Below are 25,313 nucleotides of genomic sequence, written 5' to 3'. Positions count from 1 at the left end.
TGTGATCCTGGAGATCCGGGATCGAGTCCCATGTCAGGTTCCCTGCATGGAGCCTGCTTCTCCCTCTGCCTGTGTCCCAGCCATTCTCTCTCTCTCTCTCTCTCTCTCTCTCTCTCTCTCAATAAACAAATAAATAAACAAATGAATGAATAAAATCTTAAAAAAAATTAAAGAAAAGAAAGTTTAAAAAATTTTTAGAAAATTCTATTCTATTACTTGTAATCTGTTTAAATATTGCCTCCTCTCTTTATTCTCTCCTTTTCTTCTGAAATTTCAGTTATGTGCACATTTGGTTCCCATTTTTTTTCACTGTGTTCCTTTTTTTTCCACCGTGCTTCATGTCTTTTATACTCTCTTCTATATTTCTATCCTTTTTGTAGATATTTGTTATTAATTTCTTCTAAATTATTGTTACCCTCCACTGTCTAATCCGCTCTTAAGCCTTTTCTTAGTTTAATCTTTTAAAATTTCCAAATCTTTGTTATGGAATCCCAGTTACTTTGAAATTCTGTTTTTATTTATCTTCTCCATATTAATTTTCTTAAATATATGACTTTTTTATTTTAAGATTTTTGGCTAATACTTCAGGAATCTAGCTCACCTCTGTTTCTCTTACTGTGTATTTCCTCCTTTGGGTTTTCAGGTCTTCTTTGGGATACAAAGTAATTTTTTTCTTGAATGCCCTATGTTTTGTATGAAAGCTAAGTTTTCAAGCTTTTTAGTCTCAGATCCAAAAAGCCTTTGTATGGATTCTATCTATCAATATTTGTAATACTAGAAAGTAAAACTGAGAAAGTTTTAAAGATATTTATGTTTTAATTCATTTAAAAATATTAAACTTGTTGGGATTCCTGGGTGGCTCAGTGGTTTAGAGCCTGCCTTTGGCCCAGGGCGTGACCCACATAAGGCTCCCTGCATGGAACCTGCTTCTCTCTCTGCCTCTCTCTCAGTGTCTCTCATGAATAAATAAATAATCTTTAAAAAAATATTAAACTTGTTACATGTTAATATAAATGGCATAATCTTTATAAAAATTTGCATTTGCCAAAACATTTTTAAAAAAATGAGTAGAGTGGAGAGAATGGTGCCATAGAAGGTAAGAGAGGAATATATTTCAGGAAACCAGTGATCAGCTGTGCCAAGTATTGCTGTGAGAACCATTAAGATGAGGGCAGAGAAGAGGGTCCATAGTATTTTTGCAACTTTGGAAGACTTTGATGACCTTAAAAAACAGTTTAATTGGTGGTAGGTTGAAGAGTGAAAGGAGGATGAAGAAGTTGAGTTAGTTTATATAAATAACTTTCTTTAGAAGTTTTGTGAGGAAGAAAAGGAGAGAAATGGATTAGTAGCTGGAAGACAGGGATGTGGCATTAAGGGAAAGAATTTTTTTTGTTTGATTTCTTTGTTTTTAACTTTTTAAATACACTTTTTGGAACCTTATTAAACAATTTTGAGCAGGTTTTTGTGTCAGTGGAAATGATCAACTAGAGAGAGATCAATGATTTAGAAGAGATTAAATTTAAATTCGACAGGGATAAATATAATGTTCTTTTAGGTCCTCTAAATCAATTGTGTAAATAGAGGGCAGAGATTTGGCAATGTTTCAGTTGTAAAGGAGCCATGGGGGTATATTTGATCTCAAAGCCCACAAGATTCAATAGTGTAAAAGCCACTAAAAATATGTCACTGAGTTCTTAAGCTGCCTTAAAGGACACGCAGTATCAGTATTGTAAGACTGAATGTTACTACAGTCTTCTGTACTTGTCATTCATTCATTCACCTAATACTTACCTATCTGAGCCTAGGCACTTAGGCACTAGGCACCCTGTGTAAAATTTTGTTATCTTTTTTAGATTCCAAATTTTGAAGGATACTGACAAACTAAGTAGTATTCAGAGGAAAGGAAACAGGATGTTGAAGAGCTGGAAGCAATGTCATATGAGTGGTCATTCATTCAACACATATTTATGGAGTATCTAATCCAAGCCAGACAGTATACCAGACACTGAGCAAGAGAACCAATCTTGTCTTCACACATCTTAGATTCTACTGAGAAAGACAGTAGATAGGTAACTTGGTAGGTTAAAATTGTCCACAAATTAATTTTAACATCTCACATCAAGAGATGGTCTATTTCCTTACCCTTTATATTCAGGCTAGCCTTGTGACTTGATTTGACCAATAGGACATAGTAGAAGTGCAGTTGTGTAAATTCTGAGCTCAAAAAGTATTGCAGCGTCAGCTATTAACTTCTTAGAACCTGGAGACCACCATGTGAAGAAAACCAGGCTCACCTCCTGAAGGATGAAAGACTAAGAGAGAGAGAGACTTCGTTGTCCCAGCAAAAGTGCCAGTGGGGCTATTGGGGACCATCCAGCCCCAGCAGACCTGACCCAACTCAGAAGAACCACTCAGCTTAATCCATAGAATAGCAAGAATTAAAAACCATTTGTTGGGCAGCCCAGGTGGCTCAGCGGTTTAGCACTGCCTTCAGCTCACTCAGGGTGTGATCCTGGAGACCAGGATCGAGTCCCACGTAAGGCTCCCTGCATGGAGCCTGCTTCTCCCTCTGCCTGTGTCTCTCATGAATAAATAAGTAAAATCTTAAAAAAACAAAAACCATTTGTTTTAGCCACTGAATTTTGGGGTAGTTTGTTATACAGAAAAGGCTAATGTAGAAAATGTCCCGTAATAAGTGCTTTTAAGAAAAACAAGTAGGGGGAATAGAGATTGGCAGCTGGAGAGAGGCAACTGCCTTCTGCAATTGCAGTATTGTAGCATCCTAGAAATTCTTTGTAAGGAGGTAACATTTAGGCAAAGACCTGGGTGAGAAAGTCATATAAAAATCTGAAGAAAGAGTGTTTCAGGCAGAAAGATCATCAAGTACAAAGGTCTTGAAAAGAAAGCATATTATATGTTTATGGAATTATGAAGAGATTGGCCAGAGTATAATGAGCAAAAGGAAGAATGGTAGGAAATATGATTGGATAGGACACCCAAGGCCAAATGTTGTAGTACCTTGAAAGCTATACTAAGAATTTTGGCTTTTATTTTTAAGTGTGATGGGAATGATATTACTTGATTTACAGTAATTAGCAACCTTGCTGAACTTATTTATTATTTCCCGTGGTTTTTTTAGTGGGTTCGGGATAAGATCATGTCATCCGTGAATAGAGGTAGTGTTACTTCCTCTCCCGTCTGGATACCTTTATTTCTTTTTCTTACCTAATTGCCCTGAGTAGAGTCTCCAGTATAATATTGAAAAGTTGTGAGAACAGACATCCTTATCTTATTTCTGATTATTAGGGAAAAACATCTGATCTTTACCCCATTAGTATAATTAACTGTGGGTTTTTCAGAGACGCCCTTTGTCAGATTAGGAAGTTCCCTTCTACTTTTACTTTTTACTCTGTAGATGTGATGGATTACATTAATTGATTTTCAGTTGTTAGATCAACCACACATCTCTGAGATAAATTTCACTTGGTCTGCTGTATAATTTTTTAATATGTTGCTATATTCAGTTTGCTTGTATTTTGTTGAGTTTTTAAAATCCATATTCATAGGAAGTATTAGTCTGTAGTTTTGTTGTGATGTCTTTGGTAGTTTTGTTGTGATATCTTTGGTTTTAGTGTCAAGATAATGTGGGCCTTTTAAAATGAGTTAGGAAGTGTTTCCTCCTCTTCTGTAAACCAGCTAGGCCTGGCCTTTTCTTTGTGCATAGTTTTTTGATTATTGATTCAGTCTCTTAAGTTGTGATAAGTCTCTTTGATTATCTATGCTTTTTTTTTTTAAGATTTATTTATTTATTTATTCATGAGAGACAGAGAGAGAGAGGCAGAGACATGGGCAGAGGAAGCAGAGGGAGAAGCAGGCTCCATGCAGGGAGCCTGACGTGGGACTCAATCCATCGTCTCCAGGATCACACCCTGGGCTGAAGGCAGGCGCTAAACCGCTGAGCCACACAGGCTGCCCCTGTCTATGCCTTCTTGAGTCAAGTTTCAGAATTTGTTTTTCCAAGGAGTTTGTCCGTTTTATCTGAATTATCTAATTTGTTGAAATGCAATTGTTCATAGTATTCTTTCGTAATCTTTATTACTTCTCTAAGGTTGATAGTAACATTGGTTTCTAATTCTAGTAATTCAAATGTGTTCCTTCATTTCTTAGGTTAAGGTGGGAACTTAAATTATTGGTTTGAGACTTTACCTATTTTCTAATATATGCATAGAATGCTATAAATTTACATCTCAGCATTTCTTAGTTTTCAAGCTGAAGGTTTATATTGCTGATCAACAAGTTAAAGGATTCTTTTCAAAGAACCAGCTTTTGGGTTCATTGATTTCTCTATATTTTTTCTATTCTTTCATTAATTTGTTTTAATTTTTACTGTTTCCTTCCTTTTACTTGCTTTAGGTTTGTTCTTTTTAGTGTCTTAAGGTTGAAGGTTAGGTCATTGATTTAAGATCTTTCTTAACATAGGCATTTATAGCTATAATTGCCTTACAAGCACTAGTTTAGTTGTACTCCATAAATTTTAATATGTTGTGTCTTCATTTTCATTTATCTTAAAGTACTTTCTAATTTTCCTTTGGATTTCCCTTTTGACTCGATTGTTCAAGAGTATGTTGTTTAATTCCCACGTATTTATTTCTTAAATTTGCCCTTATTTTTATTGTTAATTTTATACCATTGTGTTTGATAAACGTAATGTATTCTATCTTTTTAGGTTTGTTTAATGGCCTAGCATATGGTCTTTCCTGGAGAATGTTCCATGTGCACTTGAGAAGAATGTTTATCCTGTTTTTTGTTTGGTAGAATGTTCTTTAGGTGTCTCTTAGATCTAGTTGGTTTAAGTGCTGTGCAGTTCTTTTGTTTTCTTGTTGATTTTCTGTTTAGTTGCTTTATCCATTATTGAAAGTGGGGCATTAATATTTGTTGTTGAATTGTCTGTTTCTCTCTTTATGTCTGTTAGTTTCTGTTTCATATATTTTGGTGTTCTGTTGTTAAATGCAAAAATGTTTATAATTGTTACATCTTCTTAATGAATTGATCCTTTGATCATTATTATATGTCCCTTTTAAAATTCTCATTTACGGGGATCCCTGGGTGGCACAGTGGTTTGGTGCCTGCCTCTGGCCCAGTGCGCGATCTTGGAGACCCGGGATCGAATCCCACGTCGGGCTCTCAGTGCATGGAGCCTGCTTCTCCCTCTGCCTGTGTCTCTGCCTCTCTCTCTCTCTCTCTCTCTCTCTGTGACTATCATAAATAAATAAAAATTTTAAAAAATCATTTAAAAAAAATAAAATTCTCATTTACATTTTGTTTTAAAGCCTATTGAGTATATGCACTCTAGGGTTTCTACAGTTGGTTTTTTCATCATACATCTTTTTGCATCCTTTTATTTTCAGTCTCTATGTCTTTGAATCTAAATGTGTCTCTGGCAGACAACATGTAGTTGGGTCATGTTTTTTAAATCAAATCTAATAACTTTTTGATTGATTGGGTTATTTAATCCATTCATATATATTGTTATTAACATAGTTGTATTTATGTCTGATTTACTTTTTTGTTTTCTATGTCTTATGTTTTTTTTACTCCTTTATTAATCCTCCTTTACTACTTTATTTTATGTTGAATGAATATTTTCTAATGTAGCATTTTAATTTCATTAATAAGTTTTTCGCAATTTTTGAGTTTTTTTTTTTAAAGTGATTGGGAAGCCTGGATGACTTAGTAGGTTAAGTGTCTGCCTTTGGCTCAGGTCATGATCCCAGGGTCCTGGGGTTGAGCCCTGCATTGGGCTCCTTGCATGGTAGGGAATCTGCTTCTCCTCCCTCTGCCCTTCCCCTCCCTGCTCCCCACTTGTGTTCTCTCTCTCACACACACACTCTCTCTCTCAAATAAATAAAAATCTTTTTTAAAAAAGTGATTGCTCTAGTGTTTATCATATGTATCTTAGTTTATCAGACTCAGCTTCATATTTATACTAGATTCCAGTAATACATAGAAACAATGTAGCTCTATTCCCATCTCACCCTTTCTGTGGTATTGCTAAATATATTACATCTACTAATGTTACAAACCCAACAGTACATTGTTAGAATTATTATTTTACCATCTGCTGTTATTTCCTTAGTCCATTACAGCTTTATTCTCATACACTCCCTTTGTATTATTACTAGCAAATATATTATGCATATATTTCTAAATGTTATAGGTCCAACAATACATTATGTGTATGTATTATTTTATACAGTTGTCTTTCTAATCAATTAAGAGAAGAAAGAAAAATATGTGTTTATATTGTCTTTTATAATTATATTTATCTTTACCAGTGCTCTTTGTATGTATGAATTCAGATTACCATCTATGGTCATTTACTTTCAGCCTAAAGAACACCCTTTAGTATTTCTTCTAAAGTGGGTCCACTAACAACATATTCTTTCAGTTTTGTTTGTACTACCCTCATTTCTGAAGGAAGGCTTTGCTGAAATTAGGATTTTTGGTCCACTGTTTTTCTTTGAGGATTTTGATTGTGTTATCCCACCACCTCTGTCCTTCATTGTTTCTGCAAAGTCAACTATTAATCTTATTGGAGGATTTTTTTTTTTTGTAAGTGACACATTGTTTTTCTTTTGCTACTTTTAAAAGATAACTGAGGCATATTAAAAATTTTAGGAGTTTGGAGCACCTGGGTTGCTCAGTAAGTTAAACATCTGCCTTCAGCTCAAGTGATGATCCCAGGGTCCTGGGATTGAGTCCCCATGTCAGGCTCCCTGCTCAGGGGGGAGCTTGGCACTCCTTCTCCTGCCCCTCCCTCTGCTCTCTCTCTCTCTCTCTCTCTCAAATAAATAAATAAATAAATAAAATCTTTTAAAAAATTTTAAGAGTTTATTTGAGCAAAAAATCTATAAACTGGAATTGGTTAAGAACACTCCACTGACAGGAGCTAAGGGAAATACTTTTATAGAGAAGAGGCAGAAGCAAAACAAAGAAATTACTTGATTGACTATGGCTTAAGCATTTGCTTTATTTGGAAAAGCCTAGCTGACTGTGATTAGTTGTCTTCAGGTTTCAATTTCTTAATGTTGAGGAGTTTACAGCCTTAGGTTTTGATTTGATTATATAGGCTACTAAAGCATTAAAGCCACTTTGATCTAATGGGTTCCTTATTCAACTAATTTTTTTAAAAAATTTTTATTTATTTATGATAGTCATACAGAGAGAGAGAGAGAGGCCGAGACATAGGCAGAAGGAGAGGGAGAAGCAGGCTCCATGCACCGGGAGCCCGACATGGGATTCAATCCCGGGTCTCCAGGATCGCGCCCTGGGCCAAAGGCAGGCGCTAAACCGCTGCGCCACCCAGGGTTCCCAATTTTTTTATTTAATTAATTTAACACTACTTTCTAGATTTTCTCCTTTGACTTTTTTGCATTTTTACTATGATTTATCTGTTTTTAGATCTCTTTATTTATCTTATTTGGATTTTGTTGAGTTCTTTAGATGTGTAGATTTTTGTTTTTCAATAATGGAAAGTTTTAAGTATTATTTCTTTAAAGATTTTTTCTGTTTTTTTTTCTCTCCTCTGATACTCCCATTATATGTATATTTGTGAGTTTAATGATGTCCCACATGTCTCTGAGGCTCTGTTATTTTTTCTTTCAGTTCTTTGGTTTACATAATCTGAATTGCTCTATCTTCAAGTTCACTCACTAATTCTTTCTTATGCCAGTTCTACTCTTGAGCACCTCTACTGATTTTTAAATCTTGTTCTGTAGTTGTAAAATGGCCACTTTGGAATCCTTTCCTATAAATGCAACATCTGATCACTTTCACAGGTAGTTTCTGTTGCTGTTTTTTCATTATGTTTGTATGGATCATACTGTCATACTTTCCTGTTCTTTGCAGGCCTTATAGTATTTTGTTGGAAACTGAACATTTTAGAATATGTATTGTAGCAGCTCTGGAAACTTGTGCACCCCAAGGAGGCCTTATTATTTTTATTTATTTGTTTAGTAACTGCCTAGATTATTTTAGGGAAGTCACACCCCCTACCCCACACCCCACACGCTTCTTACACTTCTCCTCAAGAAGGCATAGCTTTGAATATGCCATCAGTCATCATGGGATGACACTGATACTGATAGGGCACTCTTCTTCCTCTCTTTTCTTGATCATACCCAACTGTAAACTACACTAATTTCTGACCAGTTACTCAGTCGTTCTCAACAATGCTGTAAGACATAAATTTCTCTAACACAATCAAATAATTTTTCCTTTGATGGAACAGTTTCTGAGGTCAGTGTTTGATATTTGTTCTGACCCTAGGAGGGCTCATCACTGCTGTTTGTTCTGTCCTGTGAACTGGTCTACAGTCTAAGCTGTATATTCACTGGATTCATGAATCTCCTCCCAATTGCTTTTTAAAACCTCTGCTGTCCCTGTACTGTCCTTGAGAGCACCCTCCATAATCTGTTGCAAATGAAGTCAGTTCCTTTGAAAATAAATTAGGGGCTCTCTGTTTTATGGCCTGTTTACTTCACAGGCAAAATCTCTGCCAGGGCTCTGGAGCTGAGGGTAGAAACTATGGCAGTCTTCTCTCCAAGTGAAACCCCCATTGTAGCAACTAAGCATGCAATACAGGGAACAGCAGCCTAATGTCTTTGTGCCTTGCCTCTCCTGTGTGGAACTACCATGCCTTATGGACTGGGAAATGGGCTCTTGAGGCCCAGTATTCTAAGGAAGCCACAATTCGGTAGAGCTTCTGTATTATTTGCTTAGAACTTAACCTTAGTATCAGGCAGCTGGGGGCAGGAAGAGAAATATGGAGATCCTTTTGCTCCCAGAAAGTAAGCCTTTTATTCAGGGTCTGGGGAGAGAGGGAGCCCTGTGTTTTTGCCTCAGCAGTCCAGCAGAAATCTCTGGCTGAGCTGGGAGGAGAGAAGGAAGGAGCTGTTTTGGTTCAAATACCACAGTTTCCTGCCTTTCTTACTGAAATTTTATAGATTTTATTGAATAAATGTTTCTCTTTCACTTTTGCTTTTTAAGACCATTTTCAGAGGCTTAGATGGTTGGGGTATTTTACATAGTTTTTACCAGTTCCAATGGGGAGCAGATCCTCATGCCAGAAGTCAATCTGTGTGCCGATTTTAACATTTTTCTTTTAAGAGATGTGGGTGCCCTTTAAGAAGCCTTCAAATCAGCAGATGGTAATACTTTTTACTTCTGTCTTACAGATTTGGGATGTAGACATTCATAAGTTTTAATGAAAGTTAAAGAATATATAAAAATCTATGAAAAGATCTGTATAAGAAAGACCCAAGGATATAAGGCAACTTGTATCTTCTCATTCCTCAGATTGGTGTGCTAATTATGAAACTCACATTAGTAACGACTATTATTTAATTAGGTATAATTGTTATTATTAAATTATAACTAATACTATTAGTTATATATCATTATTAATAATTCTACCTAACTTTGAAACATTAATTATAGAATATTTGCTTATTTTCTTTTGTGCTAGTTAGGGTTTTGTAGGCATTTATGTATTTTTAGAGCACCTACTTGTTACACTCTTGTTTGCCTGTTTTCTGCACCTTTGGAGTGGTTTTACTTCTATGAAGCTGGTACCTGATGCAAGAAAATAATGGAGTAGTGACTAATCACTTTTCCTACTCCTCCACAAAGAGTGTCTCAAGCCCCATCTGTGTACTCAGGACTGTGTTGAAAATACATAGATATCTAAGACAGGATTGCTCTTCGAAGTATTTATTATCTAATGGGTAGGTAGGCATATTTAAATGACAAATCATAGTCATGATTACAATCTTCTCCAGAAGAAAGGGGACCTGGGATGAGATTATGGGCTTGAAGAAAGTCACTGTTTCTTCCTCATGGTCTTGATCATAGGTTTGCTGTGCCCTAGTGATTTTTGGACAGTATGAATATGTAGTGTCAATGAACTCCAGGAGGTCAACATATCTCAGTAAAATTTTCAATAAACTTTTATTTTTTTTTAAAGATTTTATTTATTTACTCATAGAGACAGAGAGAGAGAGGCAGAGACACAGGCAGAGGGAGAAGCAGGCTCCATGCAGAGAGCCTGACGTGAGACTTGATCCAGAGTCTCCAGGATCACACCCTGGGCTGCAGGAGGCACTAAACGGCTGCGCCACCGGGGCTACCCCCAATAAACTTTTAAAAATTAAAATATACATTCATGAAAACACACAGATTATAGGTGTACAACTCAATGAATTGTCACAAAGTAAACCCATTTAGGTAGCTATTACCCAGATTAAGAAAATCATACAAAACTTTTCTTCAGGTACTTTTCCTGTCATTCCCCACTCCCCAAAAGTGACCACTGTCCTGGCTTTTATTGCCATAGATTAGCTTTGCCTATTTTTGAACTTCATATAAGTAGAATCATATAGTATACAGTTTCTATATTTGTCTTTTTTAACTATCTTTGTGAGATTTATTTATGTAGCAGTGAATGCTATAGTAATGATTCCCTCATTTTTATTACTGTATAGTATTCCATAGTATGAATATCCTGCATTTATTCATTTTTTTTCTGTTGTGTTGTCTTCTTTTCTTATTAACTTTTGAGAACATCATATATTCCGGTATTAATAGACATGATTCTTTGTGTTGTAGGTATCTTCTCTCTGTGGCTTACTTTTGCCTCTTAATAGTGTCCATTCATTGTACAGAAATTCTTAATTTTAATGTAGTCCAGTTTATCCAAGTTTTCCTTTATTCTTAGTGCATTCTTGTTTTGTCTGGGGAATTTTTGCCTGTCTCAAGGTCATGAAGATAATTTCTGAATTATCTTTATTATCTTATATAATGATATTTGTAATAAATTGGAATCAATTTTTGTGTATGGTGTGAGATAAGGATAAAGTTTCAATTTTTTAAAAGATAGATATCCAAGTGGTCTAGCATTATTTACTGAAAAGATGACTCTTTCCCCCTGGTGATCTACAGTATTGCCTTGTTATAAATTAAGTGACTAGATATTTTTGGAGACATTTATGTATTTTCTGTCTTCTTTTGGTGGTTAATTTGTGTTTGTGCCAATACTATACTGTTTTAATTCGTGTAGCTTCATGACAAATCTTTTTTTTTTTTTTGTAGTATAAATCCTTCAAATTTTTGTTATTTATAATTTTTCCACTGTGTTTGGCCCTTTGTACCTTAATATAAATTAGGAATTATCACATTGATATGCATGTGAAGATGTGCAAGTGCACACATACACATTCACACACAAAAATCCTGGGGTTATTGGGGACTGCCATGAACATATAGATCTATTTCAGGAGAATTGACATCTTTACAACACTGAATTTTCTAAGCCAGGAACAAGACATATCATTCCACTTATTTAAGTTATCTTTAACTTGTTCAATAAGGCTTTTAAGTATTCTGGGTTATAATCATATATTTAATTTGTTAAATTTATCCCTTGGTATCAATTTTTTAAGTGCTACTATGAATTGTTTTGTTTGAAAAGTTTATATTGTAAAGTCATTTTTTTCTACGGCATAACAGTTGGGTTTGTATATATTGTTATTGTGTATCCAGCAACTTGTTAAATTCATTTAATTCTATAATTTTGTCTTTAGATTCTTTTGGATTTTTTTTATATACCTAGTCATCATTTATGAAGAATGACAGTTTCTTTCTAATCCTTATTTATTTTTTTATTGTGAATGGAAAGGAACATTTATTAAAATGGCTAGACCGTTGATATAGTGTTAAATAGAAATTATCATAGTAGGTATCCTTTCTTGTTGCTGACTTCAGAGCCAAAAGTCTCAACATTTTACTACTAAGTATGTTTGTGATACTTTTTGACAACTTCTATCACATAAAAGAAGTTCCCTTCCATTCCTAGTTTATGAAAAGTTTTTATGAATGTGTATTGAGTTTTGTACATCTGTTGAGATAATTAAAGGATACTTATTCTTTATTCTGTTAATATGATGAATTACATTGATTAATTTTCTAATGTTAAAGCCAGTCTCAGATTCTTGGTCATGATATTTAGCCTGATTTGTTTTTGCATCTGTGTTCATCTTGTGATATTTCTATCAGGATTTGTTATCAAAGATATGCTAGCATCATAAAAAGAGTTGAAATGTGTTTTTTTTCTTCTAGGTTTTGGAAAAAAATCACTGATAAAACCATCCTGACCAGGCTTTTTATTTGTGGGAAGATTTTAATTACAGATTTGATTTCTCAGATAGATAGAATTCTCTTTTGATTCTTCATTTCTTATGTATCAGTTTTGATACCTTACATTTTTCCTAGAATTTATTTCATTTAAATTTCAAATGCTTTGGTATGAATTTGATCAGTTCTTTTCGGAGAACTAACCTTTGGCTTTGTTAATTCTCTTGAATGCTAATTTCTGGTATATTTTCCTTGATGCATGGGTTATTTACAAATCTAGTGATTAATTTCCAAGCGTTAGGATCTATCTCCTAGGTGTATTTGTTACTGATTTCCAGCTTAATTCCACTAAAGTAAATTAGCATACTTTATATAGTACTTCTCAAACTGTCTGTGATAGAGGACTTGTTTCCCAATCTCTATTGGACTGGCAACTTTTAAAAAATATAATTAAAATGAAATTTTTTTTTAATTAAAATGAATTTGTTAGAAAATTGAAATAAAAAGATATGTAAGAGCAAAGTCTCAGGGTTGGTTTGTTTTTGTTTTTTTAGATTCTACAGGTACACAATGCTACATCAAGAGGCTATATTTTCTAGACACTTATTCTCAATATCTAAACCTATCTAGTTGTGGTCCATTAACACCTCTGAACCAGCACTAGTCCATGGAACACACTTCCAAGTTACACTGCTTGTCATGATTTCAGTCTTTGAAGTTTGTTGAGACTTGCTTTATAACATACCACGTGGTCAACTTCAGTTAATGTTCCTTGTTCCTTTAAAAGAAGGCATATTCTGGGGATCCCTGGGTGGCGCAGCGGTTTGGCGCCTGCCTTTGGCCCAGGGTGCGATCCTGGAGACCCGGGATCGAATCCCACATCAGGCTCCCGGTGCATGGAGCCTGCTTCTCCCTCTGCCTATGTCTCTGCCTCTCTCTCTCTCTCTCTCTGTGACTATCATAAATAAATAAAAATTAAAATAAATAAATAAATAAAATAAAATAAAATAAAAGAAGGCATATTCTATACTTGCAGGGTGAAGTGTTTTATGTATGTCACTTAGATTGTTTGTTTATCATGTTTTTTTTAAAACTATGTTGAGATATAATTTACACACATAAAAATTTATTTAAATGCATTGTTTGATGAATTTTGACAAATGTTTATACCCATGTAACTGTTAACACAATTAAGACAGAACATTGTAAAACTCAGTAGGTTCTTTGGTGCCCTTTGCCATTGCCAGTCTTTCACCCCAACTTGGATAATCACCATTCTACTTTTTGCCACTATAGATTAGATATGTCCTCTCTCTCTCTCTCTCTCTCTCTCTCTCTCTCTCTCTCTCTCTCTTTGGAGGAAGAAGAGGGAGGCTCGGAGGGAGAAGAGGAGAAAGAATCTTAAAGTAGACTCCATGCCTAATGCAGAGGTCAATGTAGGGCTGAGTCTCACAACTCTGAGATAATGACCTGAGTTGAAATCAAGAGTCGGATGCTTAACCAACTGAGCCACCCAGATGCTCCTAGATGCGTCTTTTCTGACATTTCGTATAAGTGGAATTGTGAAATTGTATAATATGTACTATTTTGCGTTGATTTCTATGAAGGCTATAAATAGTGCAGAATGTTGGGCACATCACAATGCATTTTCCTTCTCTCTAGGATCTTGGCCCTCAAGACCTGGCCGACTTGGTAGAACTCCAGTGCTTTCATACTTACGTGTGTTTGTATTTTATTCAGCTCTTCCAGTTGGTGTCAGTGGGACAGCTGATCTAAAACATAATAGTTCAGGTAGCCAAAGGCGGAAGAGCTCCGGCAGTGTTTAGTGAAGGTACAATGGTATAGAGATCAAGCGTGAGGGTGAGTGTTCTAACTAAATGGAATTCAGGGGACTCTCCCAAGAATTTTGAGCAAGACTGAAAGATCCAAAAGTAGATTGTGTCCATTAAATAATAGGATATGTGTCCTACATTGTTAAATCAGTCAAGATTCAGTGCCAGAAACTGGATGTTCTAAGCAGGAGACCATTAAGTACAATGAGTAAGAGTTTACAGACCTAGAATTTACTCCTTCAGACTTCGCAATAGTCTGACAAAAATGACTTCGCGAGTAATTAGAGCTGCTCTGTCAGGGAAGCTACTACCTCATAGACTGCCACTAGAACTGTACAAGAAGCGCAGCTGCTGTCACTACTATCCCTTAATCTCATTTGCTAGCACCAATAATAAAGAGGGCCAGCAGGAAAGCCTTTCTGTCACTTGAGCCTTCCAAATCTCACAAGATTTCCCCTCACTGATCCTAATTTGAGTCAAACACTACTTGAAAAGAATATAGGAGTTGTAGTTTGGGGCTTGGGAACTTTTCCAAGTTTTAGGAAGATAGAAGAAGGGTAGACTGAGAGCCAGACCAAAGTTTCTACCATGCACATAAATCAAAAGTCCACTGTTCTTTAACTTAGGAAGGATGAGTGGTAATTCAACAGTATTCTAAATAAATTGTCAATCCTTTTTCTCTAACATTTCCATCAATAAATGTAATGTTTAAGGCAACTTTTAATCTTAAGTGCCTTTGTTTTTTTCCTATCTGCTAAATGAGCATATTATGGCCTATGATTTAAATATCCAGGATGCATGTCAATCAATCAATTACAGGTTATATTTGAGTTCAATTAATATTTTAATATTTGTTGAGGATATACAAAATGCCTGGCATTACCTTGGTAACTCTAAACATTTAAACATCTTACCAAGATTGATATTACCTAATTCCAAGATCATTTTCAAAGATAATCATGAAATCAGTTTATTTTATGATCAAGTGTATATGGAAACTTTCAACTTCATTTGTAATTCTTACTGTATATTCAAGGACACTCCATGATATATTCCATAAGTGTTTATAGCAATTTAGATCTTGATATGAAAATGTCAGTAGTATCCTCAAGGGCAAAACGCAAAAAGCTAAATATAGCTTCCTCCAGTGTTGCCCTTTCTACTACATCGTATTTCTGATGTTTTCCCTGCTTTCTTCTTCCTGAATAAAGTGGGTGGTATGATATTAATAAGAGCTTGGATATGGTTTGGACAATTTATACACCAATGCTATGTAGATGTGTTTTGGTTTGTTGTAAGTTGTGTTGCTCAACACAAGACCTTGTGTTGAGGTCTTAGGAGGTGTTCAAAGCCATAGATGGTTTGTACTCAAGGGGAGAATAAAAAATAAAAACAAACACAAAGAAACTGGTGAACCATAATATGATTGTTAGCTCAAGTGTTAAGCAGTGAAAATGTTCAGGACTAGAAGTTAGAAGGCCTCTAATGCTTAAATAGCTTTAATATGACTGGAACTAGTATTTTTGTATGTCAGATTCTGTTTGTGATTTATAATGATTCTGAATTTGAAATTCAGCTCAATTTCCTTCCCTCTTGCTGTTTGCATTAGAAAGGATTCATTGCAAAGAATTCTAAAAAAAAGAACTGATGTAATTTTATTTTAGGGCACAGTGAATCTAAGACTACTCCTTAAGTATTCTAATTAGGATTGTTGCAGAGAACAGGGAGCATTTCCTTTAACATTATTTTTATTATCATTTTTTAAAAGATTTTATTTATTTATTAGAGACACACAGAGAGAGAGAGAGAGGCAGAGACACAGGCAGAGGGGGAAGCAGGCTCCATGCAGGGAGCCCGACTTGGGACTCGATCCCGGGACTCCAGGACCACACCCCGGGCTGCAGGTGACACCAAACCGCTGCGCCACCAGGGCTGCCCTATTATAATTTTTAATTCATTTATCTGTATTAATAAATATGATTGTTAGAACTGGATACTATATACTTGCATTTTCTAACAAATTTTTTGTTTTTGTGGAAATGTAAGGTTTGATATGATTCTGAAAGTTCCCTTGGATTGCTTTACCTCCTTCAGAAAGATACTCTCCTTCATACTTGAATGTTTTTCCCTTTACAGAAAAAGTCTTGGAGTGAGACCTTTATTTACCTAACCATCTACTTCATTTCAAAAAATTCTCTGATCAAATATTTGAATAGCGTGTCTGACCAGTGAAATGTTTGAGTGTTTTTCAAATTATTCCTGATCATAACTTTCTTTCATTATTTTTCTCAGGTTATCTTTGATTGTTGGGTATCTGTAGTGCTTCACTAAACAAATTTAATTTATGCTGTTGTGATTTCTGTTTAGCTTATAAAATAATTTGTCAAGAGGATGTATGTGTGGGAAAATATCAGAGAATTCTAATTAAGAGTGTTTTTCTTTATTTGAGACTTTAAAAAATGTCAATAATGAAGTGTGTTTTAATCCATTTATGTTTTCTTTGTCCTCTCAGGTGGATCTCCTTACTTAGCAACCAAAATAAATGAAGCAAAAGACTTGCTAGAAGCAACCACCAAACATTGATTGATGCCCAAGAATCACTCTGAAGGAAAAGATGGGGGAATTTAAAACAAAAAAGTCCAGCAAATTAAACTATGGTATTCATGATTTTCATACATCTACTGGCCACAATAATTTATTCCACTATTAAGGCATATAATAATAAAAGATTAACAGTCTGTCTTTTTATTATCTTTTAAAGGAACACCTTAAAATTCTTTAACTGATTTTTATTTTCTTCCTTTCTCTGTGATAGTCATACATTTTAAGACTTTTGTTCCATTTGTCCTAAGTTCTCCTGGCTCCCCACCCTCACTTAAGTATCATCATCAGTAATGTGGGATTTATGAGCAGTAAGTATAAGTTTTCTTACTGCTGATATTTATATTCACATTGTCCCCTGTTTCCTCAGAGGACTTTAGTACTATGCCTATGTAAGGTGCTTTAAATATTTTGAGATCAAACACTGACTGCCATCCCATGGGGAAATGATCAGAAACTCAATCGAATGTACTAAATGGTGTTTTGTAAAGTAGTGGTTAGGATTTGTTAAAGAACTGTGTTCTCTCTGAGACCGTATAACTGAAGCATGAGAACTTGGAGAGCTACTAAAATGATTAAAGATTTGCAAAATGAGCCCTGTGAGGAAAGGCAGAAAAACAGGTTGGAGAAGTCTGAGGAATTCGTCTTTAATTATAGCCATTTAATACTGTATATTTATTCAATTATTCATTCTGCAAATATTTATTGACCACCTATAATGTGTAAGGCACTGTAGTGGGTCCTCTGAGAGTTACAGGTATGAACCAACCATAGATCATGACCCCGAAGAAGTTATATTTAGAAGAAAGAAAAATCACACTATTAGAAAAGTACAGGTGATATGCTAAAGTTCAAAGAAGAAAAGAATATTATAAACTGAGAGCATAAGGAGGAGCTTCCAAGAATAAGTGGCATGAGAATTGGGCTCTAAATACAATTAATAAGAGAAGAGATTGATGAGTCAGTATTGTTTCCCTTAACATCAGTCACAATTAGCAGAAATAGGATTTATTAGTGTGATTAGAGTACAGGGTATCTCAAAAGTAATGGATGGACACATGCTGTTGAAGGATCAGCCCTTTAATTTATATTGCGTGAAATTATCTCAGATAGATCCCGGTCACCATCACTTTACTATCCCAAAGGTGAGAAAACAGATTCAGACACAGGGTGTCAGCATTAGTTTCTAATACTCTTTTACAAAGCCTGGGTCATCCCAGGTAAACTAAACCACTATATTTCATCTACCTCTAAAATACTTTTTAAAAAATTCTAGATACATATCGTAATGTATGACATTCCATAATTTCGTAGCTCTCAACATTGGCAATATTGGCATCTTGAGGTGAATAATTCCTCTTTCTGCAGAGTTCTCCTGTGCATTGTAGGATGAGTAGCAACATCCCTGTCTATACCTATACCTACTAAAGGCCAGTAACACCCTCATTGTGACAACCAAAAATGTTTGCAGACATTACCAAATGTTCTTTGGAGAGAAAATTGCCCCAGTTGAGAGCCACTGCTATAAATTTAAGTATTTTTCCTTCAGTATGTAAAATAATGGCCTCACTGAAAATGAAATTAATCTTAGAGTCACTAAAATACGGCTTTTGCTTTAAAGTCCCCATGCATGTCCTAATTTTCTTGTGGGTTAGTGGTTTTCATTTTTCTGTTCATTATTATCCCTGTTCCTTAAATGTCCTAATCCCCAGATCTCCACATGTCAAAAGCCTAGGGATAGGTCGAGGCCAAGCTAAAATGCATCCTTCTTTTTCTTCTGATACCAGCAAAAGTAATATCATGGATTGTCAGTATTCTGAGAGCAGGGATCATATCTGTTTGCTGCTGCATTGGTACCCAGTAAATATTTGTTGAATGAATGAATAAATTTCCAAAGCACTTTATTCCTCACTTATGATAGTATTACTTGGTACCTTGTGAAAAAACCTGTTTGTGTAACATGTCTTATTTCTCTTACTAAAAATGCAATAATCTTTAGAGCAAGAATCTTGTCATTTATCTTTGTAACCTCTCTGCTATGGAACACATACATATAATAGACATCATAAAGTTGTAAGCACTAAGAAAATGTTGTTTTCTAAATGCTATGCTTCAAAAATGTTATCACTAATTTTTTAAGATTTTATTTATTCATGAGAGACACACAGAGACAGAGACACAGGCAGAGGGAGAAGCAGGCTCCCCATGGGGAGTTCGTTGCAGGACTCGATCCTAGGACCCCGGGATCAGGATCTGAGCCCAAGGCAGATGCTCCACCACTGAGCCACCCAGGTGCTCCTGTTATCACTAATTTTGAAAGTTAGGCTAAAGCAATATTGGGGTGCCCTCAGGACATATCTTTTAGTTGACATTATATTTTCTTTTTTTTTAAAGATTAATTAATTTATTTATTTGAGAGAGGGGGCTCATACATATGCGAGCGCTCAAACAGGAGGAGGGCCAGAGGGAGAGAATCTTCAAGCAGATGCCCTGCTGAGCACAGAGCCTAGCTCAGTCTCTATCCCACAACCCATAAGATCATGACCTGTGCCAGAACCAAGAGTTAGACACAACCAAGTGAGCCATCCAGGTACCCTTTAATTGACATATTTTCTAATCCACACCATATTTGTAAGAATTTGAGTCTATAGTATTACCTTGGAATTTCCTTCATTCCCACTTTCCTGCTAAGCGTGTACCTAAGAGTCAGACAGATACGGTTTTGAATACTCTCTTCCTAATACATGAACTTGGGCAATTAATCTGTAAGTCCACCCATTTATAAAATAAAGAAAATGATAATCCTATCTAATAAGATTATTGTAGGAAATAAGGATGTGTAAAGCATTTACTCACATAGCAAATGCTCAAAAAATAGAATTATTGCTGCTTTCACTGCCCCATGTAATTAATTTAAAATCTTTTAGAATACCTTGAGTTAAGGTTTGAGGTGTGTTCCAGTGATCATTTGTTCCACTCTTGAATCTGCAGTTTGGGTAGTACATGGTAGGGACAGCTCATCTCTATTCCATGCAGCATCAGCTGGGGCTGGGGGAGCCACTTCGTGTAGTTGACAAGTCAGTACTGGCTTTGGTCAGCAAGGAGCCTCAGTTATTCTCTGCATAGGCTTCTCCACAGGGCTATGGAAAGAAGCGTCATCACACTATGGTTGTGTTACAAGAGAAAATGAAGAGACAGGAAATGGAAGCTGCAAACTCAAGCTGGGTCTGAAAACTGGCAGTGGTTCTGCCTAAACTCAAAGGGAGAGTATATAGAGGATCATGAAAGAATTAGTGGCCATTTTTAATATATAGCAGGGCAGGGTTTAGATTTCTTACCACTCTTACTCAAGTCAGTTAAGGCATTGCTTTAAAAATTTGTCAGGAGTGTAGAATTCAAGTAAACTAGAGTAGCCTCAGATGACACGACTACTTTAGGTACATATTAATTCAGTAATCATTCTATAAATGGCATTGTACTTATGAAAACCAATTTTAAAAGCTACCCACCCTCAACTCCTTATTATCTATAAAATGCTTGTTTGAATGGTTACCTATCTTCAGTAAAGATGGCTTTTACATATTTGCTGCCATTGCATATTCTTTTAATTAAGTTCTTTGTTGTTATTGCAGTTTCTGTTTATTCTTACATCTTAGATGCAATCTGAGGGAGCAGGAAAGACCTTTTAAAGATAAAACAATTACTTCCCAGCTTCCAGAGAAAGTCTAAGTCAAGTGGACAGCTAATTAAAGGAAACATAGAATGCCATTTAGACTATATTGAGGGCACCAAATTCCATCATAAAGTCAAAAGTGGAGAGAAGTTCAGTAAGGAAGAAACTATGGTGATTGTGGAAGACTTTGTTTTATTTAGTCCTCAAACCATTTATTTGGTTTGAAATGCATTTTAGTAATTCAGCTAATATTAAATACTATGTCAGGCAGTAAAGATATAAGTACATTCTTAAAAAGTATAATATGCTCAAACTAAACAGAAAAACCCAGATTCTTAAATATAGAGAGCTAGCTCTTTTTTTCCTGATACTTCTGAATTAAGAAATATTGAATTTTATTACTAGGCATGCTTGTGATTATCCAGCATGGTCATTAGAAATAACATATTTTATCCAAGGACAGAAATCCTTTGGTTGCCATGGGGAATCTTGAACACAGAAAAAGAACCTTTAATGATGTATCTTCAACACATTTGGCAATGAGCTTAAGGTAGTTAATGACATTTGTGGGAGATGAATCAGGTAGGCCCTTAATGTCAAAAATACTGAAGTTTCTCTGACTCAACTCACTTCAGATGAGCTACAGAGGCTGCAGTGCAAAATTAAATATCCAAAATAGGCCAGCTCATTCTGCACATTGGGAACCACACCATCCATGGACACTCATCTCTTCGCCCATAGGGACCTTCTTAAAGGCCTCTGGCTCCAAGGAGGATTTGTTGGCAGTGAGTGAATGTGTCAGCAATGTGCCTCCATCCTAACAGAAAGGCAACCCAAAGAGCATATCCCATTAATACTAGATCAGTATCATCTACTTGTCAAAAGCATTCCATGAATTATGGGCTGAATTTTATTTATGGTAGAGTTATACACATTAGGAAATTAGAATTCTAATTTATTAGCTAAAAAAGTTGAGAAGTTCTCTGGACTCATTTTTTAGGTAGAATCTAAGTGATCTGGATCATTGCCTACCAGTGAAATTGCTGGGCATGGTAGACAAAGAAAATGTTCCTTCTAATGATTTTTATGAGCTGAGTAGCTATTGTTCCCAGCTGAGTGCTCTTTTCCTTTTTTTATTGTTGCTGAGCAAAAGAATTTATAAAAAGCTTTTTTTTTTATTATTAAAAACCCTGCTCAATTGAAATGTAAGTTCATTAAGTACTATTCATTTCTCTTCCTGCCATAATAACCCTTTCCCCCTCCATTCAGTTCAGTAGTGCTTAGCAGCACTGGTCAATGTTTTAAGTCTGAAACTTACAGATATACAATCTCCAACATCAAGAGAGAGTTTTATTTCACACGGGCAGAACATGATCACTCAGACTAGATGTTGACCATAAATTCGCATTAGTACCTCAACTTAGAAGGAGAAGGTGCCCCTGGAAAGTTAAATCAACAGTAGAAAGCTTAATTCAGTTTTGACAAGATGAAAATCACATTGAGATACTGGTTCAATATTGACACCTAAGCTGTAGTGCTAAAGACTATGAAATTAGAATCCGCTCGTTATCTTAAGTCCAAGAGATTTTATTAATAATAGCTAATACTTGTAGAGCACCTTGTACCAAGCATCCTACCTACATTATCTCTTCTAATTTTCACAGTACCCCTAAGAGATAGGTACTATTGATATCCCCACTTTATAGATGAAGAAAGAAAGGTAAGATCAGAGTTTAGAAACTTTGCCAAAATTATGTAGTTAATTCATAGCAGTAAGACTAGGATCCCAATCCAGTTTGTCTTGACTCTGAAAGTACATACTCTTTACCTTTCCATTATATTGCCTTAATTCTAGACATGTGGGAATCATTATAAAGTGAGGAGGCTTGAATGGCCCCGTACACATTCTTTGATGGTTGTGAACCTTGGGTTATAGGATGTAAAATGTTTATGGAAGGGTCATGTCGTTTGGCAATATGAATGAGTGCCTGATGTCTTGAACTCTGCCCTGGAAGCTTGTGATGCCTGCCCAACTAACTGCACATACCAAAAGTTCACTTGTAGAGCTCAGCAGCGTGGGTTTCTCTGACTTGAGTGGGGAATGGATGAAACTTGGAAGAGATTTTATTTGAAACTTTCACAGACAAAAGCTTCCTAGGAAAACATCTAGAGCAAAATTCAGAAGATGGCTTGTGAAACTGAAGCAGCAGACCTTGGGAGAGAAATGAAGAAATTGCTCCATATAATAAAGATGAGAATAAGAAAGGTGAATTTATTGAAAGGAACAGAGAGGTAGCAAAAAAATTAAGGTTAACAAGAGAGACAACCGAACCAAGAAGAGATCACTTACAGCATTTGAAAGAGAATTGCCAGTGTTCAGTAGACTTTTTCAAAATCATTTTCAGATATTTCCAACTGTGGACTGGATTATTTGTTCATGCCATGCTTTTATGCCAAATTCCAAAATTACATTTTGCACAGTTATAGGCTTGTCTAGTAGAACCCATAGATCTTTAGTCGCCAATCTAAGAATGTGTCTTAAGATTATCACTTAATTTTCTGTGTTCTCAGCTGCTCTAATCAAATGGTGAAAAGGTTTCTAACTTCCGGAGATTTATAACTCTGCATGACTATAATATTCATAGCAGATTTGTGGTTCCTTGAATGTTAGATACACTTATATTCACAAATCAGTGCATTCTAAAGCCAACTCCTTGATCTTTCCATCTATCTACTCTTAGATTACCATGGCCTTTACTCTGTCTGTAAATGTGGATAATCAAGAGTTGACTTTAGAAGGGTTTGCATTTTGGCTTCTATGCCTCTAGAGTGGGATGAAATTATCTAATAATGTTTGTCCTGTGGTGGTGAGATGTCAGATTATACCTGCATAGTCTGCATCCCTCAGGCTGTCCTGGAATGTTGCATAGTGTGCTGCAAAAAGAGCAGCATGTACACACAGAAATGCAGCCCTCCCTAATTAACCCCACTCAGATCTGATTTTATGCTTTGTTCGTCAGCCTCTTGGTACTTAAGTATTCAGTATGCATTTTATTCTACTTTATTTTACACATATACCATATACTTGACTGGGCTTTTTTCCCCCTTGCAAACATATTTTCTTAGCCCAATATGTAAAAATTAAATACATGCATGCATATATACATATATACTATTGTGTTTGTTTTGCTTTAAAATTGTAAAGGATAAACTGTAAGATACTTTTATCTGTCTCGTTTTCCCAACATAGTTAAAATTAAATCTGACTTGCTAAAATTGAATTTACACTAAATTTTTCTGTCGTACAACTCTTGAAGAAAAGACACTAATCTTATGTAACTTCATTTACACTGTGAGCTCTCATGTAGGCACTGCTTTTATTTCTTTTATACCTGTACTTCAGGAGATGCTTGGCCCGATGGGCCCCCCAGGACGCAGTATTGATTGGTTCACTTCTAAGAGCAACTAACAGAAACCAAAATTGTGGACATATGGATTTTCTTAAAAACCATTGGTGACACTTGGGTTTTTACCCTTCATACCAAAATAAGCAAGGGGAAAAAATAGAAATCAGCCCAATAATACTTTAGAATTGATTTTTGTGCTTATCTTGTAATGCAAGTACCAAAGAAAGTGCCAGTTTCCTTGGTTTCCTTATTTCTTGCCTCAGGTGTATCCGTAGCAGTTTTTGGCCTGCAGCACTTTTGGGACTGCGTAAAGAACTCTAAAGATAGGTACTGGTAATAATCAAAATGCTGACACAACCAAACTGTTACCCTTAGAATGTATTACTGAACATGTCTGCACAAATGCCTGGATCCCATACTTAGTGGAAGTGAAGGATAGGCCCCTGTTCAGTTTCCAACTTTTAACAGGAGGGGGGTACAGATAGGTGGTGTGCCCTCCATTTCTCTTCTCTCGCCCTTCATCATCTGGCCGCCGTGACACACCACACCTCATGAAGTGGTCACATCTCAATCATCCCAAGACCAGTTAGTGGGCACAATGCATGCTGGTGCTGCAGTCACTTAACTGGCCCACGAGGGTCCCATGTTGTCATGAGGCGCCATCCTGTGATCTGTTTTCAGATCGGTAGAGGAGGACTGACAGTGTTGAGCCAACATAACATCAAGGGTGTGTCTGTCATAAAATACAAGCTGGAATTTCGTTTTGTCAGGGGAGGAATATGTTTTCTACAGCAGTCTGGTGAATTGAGAACAATATGCCGAGTCATACGGTGAACGTGTTAGATTTGACTCTGCTGATAGGATTTATGTATGGAACATCAATTTTCTGTACAGACATAATTGAGTACATATTACCATGATCTGAACACTGCAAGGATACATATGGTTGTGTAGAATGTTAGATTTTAAGAAACGTAACAAAGAGGAAAATCAGAAACCTGCGAACGCAACTGATGAGATTGTGAACTTGAATTTTTTCCCCAAAATATATATGAAGTACATACACTCTTTGTAGAAATACAAAGACAAAATATTTTGATGTGTTACCATCTTCCTCTTTGGATTGAATTTATTAACAGAGCAAGAATGCCTAACAGGCAGGCAGTTACTCGGGTCTGGTGGATGGCTCAGTGACTCTGTCAATAGCTTCTGCCCTCGGGACTCTGAATAAGGTGTCTGGTGTACTTCTTAATATCACAGAAATCGTGTGTGTTTTCGCCCAAAGCCGGGCTGAAAGTTACTCCTGGGGAAGGAAGAAGAATTTGACTAATTTATCACCAATCTAAAAGAACTATCTAGGAGCCGCACATTCACAGTTAGCAGGAGGTCAGGCAGGAATTGTTCAGAGCCTCCCTCATTGCTGGTGGTGGGATTACCATAATGTAATGTGACTTTAGGGGACAATTTGTTCAACCGAAAGAGGTTTAAAGATTTTTAGTGTTGGGGTTACAACAAGGATTCCAACTTTCTGAATCCGATGAGGAAATGCACAGCCGTTGACTGCTTACCTTTAGGTTTTGCATCCCCCTTCTGAACCTCAACAGCAACCAT

The 25,313-nt window shown here is 35.9% G+C and overlaps 1 protein-coding gene across 3 annotated transcripts in view; it reads left to right on the top strand.

The window, feature by feature from the left end:
• DNAJC15 (DnaJ heat shock protein family (Hsp40) member C15) overlaps nt 1-16,781 on the top strand; it is a 76,585-nt gene extending 59,804 nt beyond the window's left edge. For 2 of the 3 annotated variants that reach the window (XR_005376284.1, XM_038569627.1), the window contains one exon: nt 16,534-16,781. Coding sequence is in view for 2 of the 3 variants with exons in the window: in XM_038569627.1 (XP_038425555.1) it covers nt 16,534-16,604 (71 nt within the window). In the remaining variant the exon portion in view is untranslated. Of the gene's footprint in view, nt 1-12,174; nt 12,225-16,533 lie in introns of those variants that run through there. The other variant, XM_038569628.1, reaches the window with a different exon arrangement.
• Nucleotides 16,782-25,313: the final 8,532 nt, after the last annotated feature.

Source organism: Canis lupus, chromosome 22 (assembly GCF_011100685.1).
Source record: "Canis lupus familiaris isolate Mischka breed German Shepherd chromosome 22, alternate assembly UU_Cfam_GSD_1.0, whole genome shotgun sequence".
In the NCBI taxonomy this organism is placed as follows: domain Eukaryota; kingdom Metazoa; phylum Chordata; class Mammalia; order Carnivora; family Canidae; genus Canis; species Canis lupus.
Note: the sequence above shows the minus strand (reverse complement) of the source record. Positions and strands in the feature narration are given on the sequence as shown.